At 39.7% G+C, this 8,912-nt stretch overlaps 1 protein-coding gene across 1 annotated transcript; it reads left to right on the forward strand.

Annotated features, from left to right (window-relative positions):
* The first annotated feature begins 5,203 nt into the window (after positions 1-5,203).
* LOC145069594 (uncharacterized) lies at positions 5,204-7,846 on the forward strand. Its single transcript, XM_079016545.1, has 2 exons — positions 5,204-5,345; positions 7,126-7,846. Exon 2 carries the CDS (start codon positions 7,131-7,133, stop codon positions 7,728-7,730), a length of 600 nt encoding a protein of 199 aa, XP_078872671.1. The 5' UTR covers positions 5,204-5,345; positions 7,126-7,130; the 3' UTR covers positions 7,731-7,846.
* The last annotated feature ends 1,066 nt before the right edge of the window (positions 7,847-8,912 follow it).

Below are 8,912 nucleotides of genomic sequence, written 5' to 3' on the forward strand. Positions count from 1 at the left end.
TTTTATAAAATGAAGTACTCTGATTTTTATAAAGCATAAACAACATCGGTCTTTTCTGGCCGTGAAAATGGGGATGTCACAGTTGGTATCAGAGCATTAGTTTAAGCGAACTAGGAATATGGATTTATTTCTAGACTTAAACTTAGAATGCTAAGCGATGATTGTGAGGTGTGAGCACTAGCTTATTTTAGGAATTGTGCCTAAAATGCTTTTATGTGCTAAATGCTTGTGCCTGATATGCTGTTATTTGTTCGGATCTATGGTTTGTTGCCGACCGGATCTGGAAACCTTATGTGTTTAGGATTCTAAGCGTTTAACTACGATATTAGAACTAGCATATAAACGTTTCGGAGTGATAAGAATGATTTAAACGTCAATCCTAAGTAAAGGTCTAGATTCACCTTATTCAGCGTATAGATCAAGATGGCAAGAACCCGTAGCGGAAACGTGAATGCAAATGGGAACCGAGATCAACCCCCAGCGATTGAGCAAATACCGGTTGTGGTAGCCACTGCTGAGCCAATAACTATGGCAGGAGTGCAAGCGATGATCCAAGCAATGTTGGATCGTCAAATGGAGGAAACCAGACGTTTGCTCCAGCAAAATCGTGAGGAAGCGACTATTCAGATCGAACAGCCCAAGTTGAACGAAGGGCAGACTGAGGAAGGAAACTACAGTGGGACTGTTGGTCAAGTCAACCCACCAATAGTTCGACAAAACAACCAAGATGACGAAGTCGAGAGGAATGGATGCAAGTACAAGGATTTTCTGAATTGCAAGCCATCGACTTTCACTGGAAAGGAGGATCCGATCGGGGTCATGGATTGGATCTCGGAGATGGAATTAGCTTTCATGACGTGCGGTTGCAAGGGAAAACAACAGACCACGTTTGCAGTGCGTCAGTTTCGAGGAGGCGCTGTACGATGGTGGAATACCTTGGGAAAGACGCTGAGCCCCAATGAGCCCCTGCAACTGACATGGGCAGAATTTTTGGTGCATTTCAAATGTAGGTACTGCTCAGCCCAAAATCTGCTCGAGCTAGAAAACCAATTCCTTACCTTAAAGAAAGGAAGCATGTCTATTGATGAATACACCAACAACTTCACAGAGAAGATGGAGTTCGCCTTACGTCTTGTTCCGGATGAGCTGACAAAAATTGACAAGTACGCAAAAGGACTTCCATGGGAATATGCAGTGCCAGTGCGTCAGGCACCTACTTTGGAGGCAGCTATCTGGGCTGCCAAGTCGGTTGAGGAGATGATCAAGGGAAGAGCCGCCAACAAGACCGAGGTTGGCGAAAAGAGGAAGTTTGAGGGGTCTGCGAAGCCCGATGAGAGAAGCAAATCAAGTACCAGGAAGTTTAGAGGAGGAGGGAGTGAAGAAAGATGGTGCGAGAAGTGCAAAAAGAAACACTCTGGAAAATGCAGTGAGGAAGTAACTTGTTTCAAGTGTGGGAAGCATGGGCATTATGCCAACGAGTGTAAATTCAATAAAAGGGTGTGTTACGAATGTAATGAGGAAGGACACTTCAAGCAAGATTGCCCAAAGAGAGAGGGGGCTACAAAGCCAAATGTGCCGCCAAAGCCAAAGGCGAGAGCATTTCAAATGATCCTTGACGAAGCAGATAACAATGCGAGGATTCAGGAGTGACAACTTGACATCGAAAGATCGAGTTATGAGGTAGCCATAGAATCGTATGATGTAGCCTGTTAGAGGCATATTCTAGGGTGAACTTGAACACCTATGTAATAGTTTCAAGGAATAATAAAAACCTTCGTTTTGATATCTGATGTGTTAAGTTGTTATATGATTTTCTTGTGTGGTGACTTGGAAAACTGTGGGACAATACCTGAGACGAGTATGAGTAGGTGTGAATGGTAGTAGAGGCCTATACTACCGAAAGCACAGGACTCACACTTGGATCAGGGAAAGTCACAAGGTTACCAAGAAGCTAGTAATTGGTTTCGTGTGTGTTGTTACCATCGTTTCGGTAATGACTAAGAAGATTGTTGATATTCCGACCGTAGTGGTCGTATCGAATCAAGTCCGACTACGATGAGTATGTTGTGTGGTTCAGAGAACCAAGTTTGATGTAGCGTCCGACTTAAACCAAACGGTTGAAATCAAAGCGATCAATAGAAGTATCACACTCGTTGTTAAGGAAGTTGGTGGCTAGAAATGCCTAATGTTAAAGTGTGATTATATCACATTAGAACATGAAGGAATGCATAGTCTGTTTTAGAATTTAACTCTAAGAGACCTAAGTCTAAGTGTTGCAACATACGATGATAGGTCATTAGAATATGACACATCGATCTATAGTAGTAATAAAAGAACTTATCTCAAGTCCGTATCCAGCAAGGATCGAGATTGTGACTTGAAGGTCATAATTTGGAGTCTAACCTGAGGTAGAGAACAGGTGCACGATCGAGTACTCTTACAGTCAATGAGTTTAAGAGATAGAATTGAAGGAATGTAGAAGTTATAATTATTACCTAGGATGAAGAGATGACGTATGGAGTCATTATATGACCCTGTTTCGTTGATGATTCCGGGACGTAATCATCCAAAGGGGGAGATAATTGTAACGCCTGCAGATCCGGGCTAGTCAATTTAGAGGCAATAGGGGTCGAAAACGACTTTTCGACAAAAAGATTATTTAGAATAAATAATCTTAACCAAGTTGTAGAATATGTCACAGGGTTTCCGTACATATAAAGAACGCCGAAATCCGAGTTATAACGAAAAAGTTATGACCCGTCGAAGTTTCGCGTCGGAACCGGCACGGCGCCGAGAAGCGTAAATAGTAAATTTATGATAGAGCGAGATTTAGATTTAGCGCTCTAAACGAAAGTCGTAGAATTTGTTAAACTAAGAACTTCGATAAAAAGAACGCCCAAATCTGACTTCGTATGAAGAAGTTACGATTTTTCGAAGTTTCGGATTAGTAGTGTACAGTCCGAAATTCGAATATTAGATCGAGCGATTTTTAGCCGACACAACCTAAACGAGAATTGAAGATCTCATTATTAGTAGTTTAACAATAAAAAGACAGACGAAAATGGACATCGGATGAAGAAGTTATGAGATTTTAACGGACCAATCCTGTCCCGACCTGTTAAAAATATAACTTTAAAAATAAAGTCAAAATTAGCCGACGGAGTCTAAACGAAAGTTGTAGAGTACGTCTCCACCTACGCGTGGATATAAATAACGTCAAAAACGGAGTTCGTATGAACGAGTTACAAATTATAATAGCATATTTACGTATTAAAATAAAGTATAAATCATATATACGTACACATATATATACATATGTATATATCATTAGAAAGGTATCGACGATGCGGTCATTATAAGACTAATGTTGAGTTCTTTCGACATTAGTTTAGTGCAAATATCATTAAATCTATTTAAAATAGTATTATAAAGGGGTGTTTAGTTGTTTATATAACTATAAGGTCATTAAGTAATTATGGAGGGTAGTTTTTGTAAATTCAATTACTATAAATAAGAGGCTTGGGCTCTCATATTTCTTGCACCATTCTCTTGATTCAAGAGTCTTTCTCTCCTTATCCCCCGAGCATTTCGGTCCCTCGTGATTCGACTTCTCTTTCTGTAGTTTTAGTATAGTAAGGTGAGCGCTGAAGCGCTGCACGAATCTTTCTTAGAAAGATTCAGCGACGAAGTTCTGCCCCTACAGAGCCCGACTCCTAGCTAAAATCCCCTTGTAAGTAAGTTATGCTTATCCTATTTTAAATATAGTTTATATTTAAAATTAGTATTGTTATTATAAATTTATAATAAATATTTGAGCTATTATTATGAATTATATAAGTGTCGTTATAATATCTTTTTAACTACTCGCGGTACGGGGAATCTGGTTTAAAGGGCCGCATAGGGTTGTTGGATTTCAGAAGTGCTATATGCCAAAATGGTCCTGCCCTCCGGTGTTTTATGTCTGGCCCCTGTCTGTACATAGTGGTTGGAAAGTATTGTTTAAACGCTTATATAATAATAATAATAATAATAAGACTAATAATTAGTCACGGTAAATCTTAGACTAAAATCTAGTGGTAATAATACTAGGTTTCGTCGAAGGAAATTATTTTAAAGTAAACGAAGCGCTGTCCGAGTACCGAGTCACCACCTTCTCAAGTGAGTGCATGGTCCCTTTCATCTTACACATAGATATGAAGTATTTTAATATAAATTACGTGTTATGTGTGCATATTGTCTTAATACTTGCTGTCTATGCTGGTGAAAGATTTTTATACATGTTTTAAATGATTTAAACTGTATAAAGTATTTTATATCTACAAAATATGTTGCGTAAAACATGGGTAGATGAATGATGAGGGATAAAAGCTGAAATAGAGGAACATTAGTAGTACGGACCTAGTGCCCTATAGGTAATACATTGGCAGCAGTGGACCAAGTACCCTATAGATGAGCACTGGCAGCTGCGCCACAACCCGTAGATGTTTTAGATCTACGGTAAACGTCCTAGCAGCTGCGCTCTAAGGACAGTATCAACAGCTGTGCCTAATAGGGAGCCTTATGACCATGACAGTGGCGTTAAAAGGTCAATACCGGCAGAAGCGCCTCATAGGAAATGTCCCAATTCTGGCAGCTGTGCCTAAGTGACAAGATTAGCAGCTGCGCTTGACCAAAGTGTCATTGGCAACAATGGACTTCATGTTGTTTCCTTAGGATGATCCTTAGGAATGAATGAATGAGAAATAGCTGATTCTTAGGGTAGATCCTTAAGAATAAAGAAGATAATGGGGATGGGTAATTGGGTTGATTATTTGATTGTTTAAACATAATAATTATATTATTGTGGGTTGAAAACCCTATGTACTCACCAGGTTTCCCAACCTGACCCACTCAGTTTATTTATATCACAGGTGTTGATATGAAGTGACACTACACTGAGAGATTTAAAGAGATGTAGATCACTAGTGTAAATAATTGTAAGTTCTGTTTATGCTTATGTTTCTGTATTAACGATGACATCCCAAACGTTTTAAAATGAAATAAATACGTTTCTTCGAAAATGTTTTAATAACGTATTTACCATGTTTTTCTGGGAACAAATTCCGCAACATTTTTATAAAATGAAGTACTCTGATTTTTATAAAGCATAAACAACATCGGTCTTTTCTGGCCGTGAAAATGGGGATGTCACATTTTCGGTGCCCGTGCTAACCCGAAGCCCTGGTCTTTTTGCCCAAGTCCCGAAGATCGTTTTTACTCCCGAGATTCCCGAGAATCCCAAGAAAAATCCGTTTCCCGAGACGAAATTCTGCCCGGTTTCCATCTCGCTTTCTTCAAACCTTCAGGTGAGTTCATACCCCTACAAACACACTTTAAATACGTTTTAAATGCTTTTTATACTCTTTTAAAGGGGGGGGGAATACAAGTAAACATACGGTTATTATCGTGTGAAACATCGATCTTTTGCTATACTTTTCATACTGTTGTTTTAACTATCTTATGAAGTCATCATCATGCAAAACACCTCACAACACAGCTTTACCCTCTTGGGATACAATATGTTTTATAAATAGAAATAATGTTTTATTTATACGTTTACATACAAATACATCATATCAATGGTAACATTCTTTAATAAATCATTTTATGCATTCAAAGAACTTATGATTTATGCTTTGTCAAACATTGTGAAAAACGATAAACTTTGCATACAAAACTACTACTTTAATACAGACTTAGTTGAGAATCCGTGAGACGTGTATATCTTCAAATAATACCTTTTTGCTAAAAGGTACCGCTACAAGTCATGTCTATAACCAGAGTCTCCCGTTCGGAGAACGTGTCAAATGTGTATAGATCTATACGGGAAGTCATGATCCCGCACCCTGACTGTTAGCTACAGTCCGTCCTTTGGGGTGACAGTTTGTCATAACGCTACGACGCCTGAAGAACGTTGCTACGGGCATAGTATGTTTAGTATGGTTATAAAACTCATCGGATATACAATTATTATAGTACTTCTGATTGATGAATGAGTAGCTGTTAAAAGTATTCTTCATCTAGCAAACTGAAATCTTCTAATAGGTTTTATTATATAAATCTATGCTTCAACCTTCTAAAGCATGTCATTTGCTTTCGGTTTTTAGTCTGGGACATTAGGCTAACTATTACTTTAGGAAAATATGGGATTTTTCCTGTATACAAAAGAAACAACTAATAGGAAAATAAGGGATTTTCTTGATTCAACTATCTACATTATTCAATACAAATATTCTCATGCATTTCACACTTTTATAAAAACATAAGGGATTTTCTTGGAAAACATACTCTCAATTTGGAATGGCATACAAATTTTCTAAACCACTTATGAACTCACCAACTTAATTGTTGACACTTTCTCTTTGAAATAACTTGTATTCTCAGGGAACCGCTAAGCAGGTTTGGAAATCAACTTTTGGGGATTAACACGCTGGCGTTAATTACTTCTTTTGAAAGATGTTTATGTATTTATCTTTTGAACATTTAATGAATACAATTATGTAAACATTTTTAAAACCTTTATATATGTATGGTGGTGTGTACTTTCCTTTCTATGAACTGTTATGATACTGAATATGACGTCCTCCGCCCCCGAACGTTTCCGCCGTTCTGGTTTGGGGGTGTGACAGATTGGTATCAGAGCATTGTTTATAGTGAATTAAGTATATCAAAACCATTTTTGGTATACAACTATAAATTCAACTGGGCAAAAACACTCTGAGAAGAGTCATACTTTTGAAATTAAATTTATTTAGTTTTTGTAAAGTAAGCATGCACTCATTTCATGCTAATAACAGTTTCACATCGGACCATTTTAGAAGTATTATAAATAAGTTGTGCAGTGCAGGTACGCCTTGGGACATGTAATTGGAACTGGGAAGAATATAGCCTGATCAACTATATTTGTCCGAGAGCCGACTAACATGTGTCGAGGAGTGTCTGCAGTGGACAACAAATTTAAAACTTACCAAAAACGTATCGTTAAATAATACTAAGGGAGTATTTGAGTATCAACAACCATTACACTTAAGGGTAAATTTCATGTACTCTAGCTTATAGTAAATTCTTAACCCTATTCTCGTACAGACTCAATGGTTGGATTCCACCACCCCGATGACCCCCACTACCCCAACCAAGGTAATGGAGGATGGATCGCAGAAGATCCCGAAGAAGAAGAAGAACCTATAGAGTTGGATGAAGGAGATGACTCTGGTACAGATTCAGAGCCAGAGGTTATCAATCCACCGGCCCCACATCCTCCCGTCCATGTGAGGAACTTCCAAGGACCCACTCCTGTATGGGGGAGTCACCTCCACCATTGGAGCCAACAACAAAACCTACGCCCTCCCTACGGCATGTGCCGTGACTTCTATGATGTCCGCGGCGGAGGTTCAGCTGATCGGGCACTACCAGTAATGGTGGGCAAGCTAGCCAATCAGTCCTACCAATCCGGAGTTCAAGCTAGCCGGATTCGGTATGTCAACATAGAAGTACAGGTTCACACTTCTGACATCCGTAGGCTGGATAGAATTCAGGACAATGCCCAACTCCAAACCGAGGCATTCCAAGCACAAATGATTGCAGCCCTAGCCGAATTAAGGGAACAACAAGCCGCTTTTGATAGGCGTCTAATGGAATCGAAGCAATCGGATGCGGAGTCAAGCTCCAAGCGCAACCTACGTCGCAAGTAGTGCTTGCCACAATTCCGAATTTTGTTATAAATTAGGACTTCGGATAAGAGTATTATTTTCTTTAAACTTTCTGTAATCGGAGACCTTTAGAAAGGTCAAAAAATTTTGTCTAAACTCGGATGTAACACAACTATATGTTTAATATATATAGGACATATCTCTTTCGTATGATAAGTATGTGCAGTTCATTCAATTCATAAATATATCTATTCAAACTCCATTTGTAAATCAAGCTCAAGACCATGTGTTGGTCAAACCAAGTTCTTGAACTATTAAAGAAAGTTAACTCAATATCATTCAACTCTCAACTACCAAAACTTATAATCTCTCATTTTCTTTTGGCAGCGCGATGCCCCCTCGTCCAAACCTAAGGCCCAGGCCGGGCACGGCGCCACCACCACCTCCACCACCAACGTATGATCCGGCCATGGTCCAGGCTGCTATCACAGCAGCAGTAACAACAGCTCTCTCGCAAATAAACTCCAATGGAAATGGTAGTACAGGGAGCAGCACAAATCATTCCAATCGTGGCACTGGTCATGGTCAAGTAAGAGAATGTACTTACAAGGAATTCTCCAACTCAAAGCCAAAAACTTTTAATGGCATTGGGGGAGTAATTACACTAATGCAATGGTTCGAAAGGACCGAAACGGTCTTCGAGATCTGCTCATGCCAAGAAACAAGCAAGGTTAAGTTCGCTGCTTGCACCTTCATAGATCGAGCCCTCACTTGGTGGAAAAGCCATGTGAATTCTGTGACTCTCACCGTCGCCAACGCCATGAGTTGGGAGGATCTGAAGGTTCTACTACTGAAAGAATACTACCCAAGGGGCAAAGTGCAAAAGCTTGAGCAAGAGCTCTGGAATCTGAAGATGACTGGGTCTGATCTAGTCGCCTACATAGCTAGGTTCAACGACCTCGCTGCATTGTGCCCTACCATGGTCAACCCAAAATCAAAGAAAGTTGAAAGGTACATTTGGGGGTTGTCACCCCAGATTCAAGGGCATGTCCTAGCTTCCAACCCTATTACCTACAACAGCGCTAAACGCCTGGCTCAACGACTCATCAACCACGGGGTAAAACAGGGTACCATTACAGCTACCGCCAATCCATCTAAGGAGGCACAGGGCCAGAATAGGCATTGGAACAAGAGAAGGGGACAAAACCTACAGGAGAACCCCAA

This window comes from Lactuca serriola, chromosome 8 (genome assembly GCF_051521515.1).
Source record: "Lactuca serriola cultivar US96UC23 chromosome 8, Lser_US96UC23_V15, whole genome shotgun sequence".
Taxonomy (NCBI): domain Eukaryota; kingdom Viridiplantae; phylum Streptophyta; class Magnoliopsida; order Asterales; family Asteraceae; genus Lactuca; species Lactuca serriola.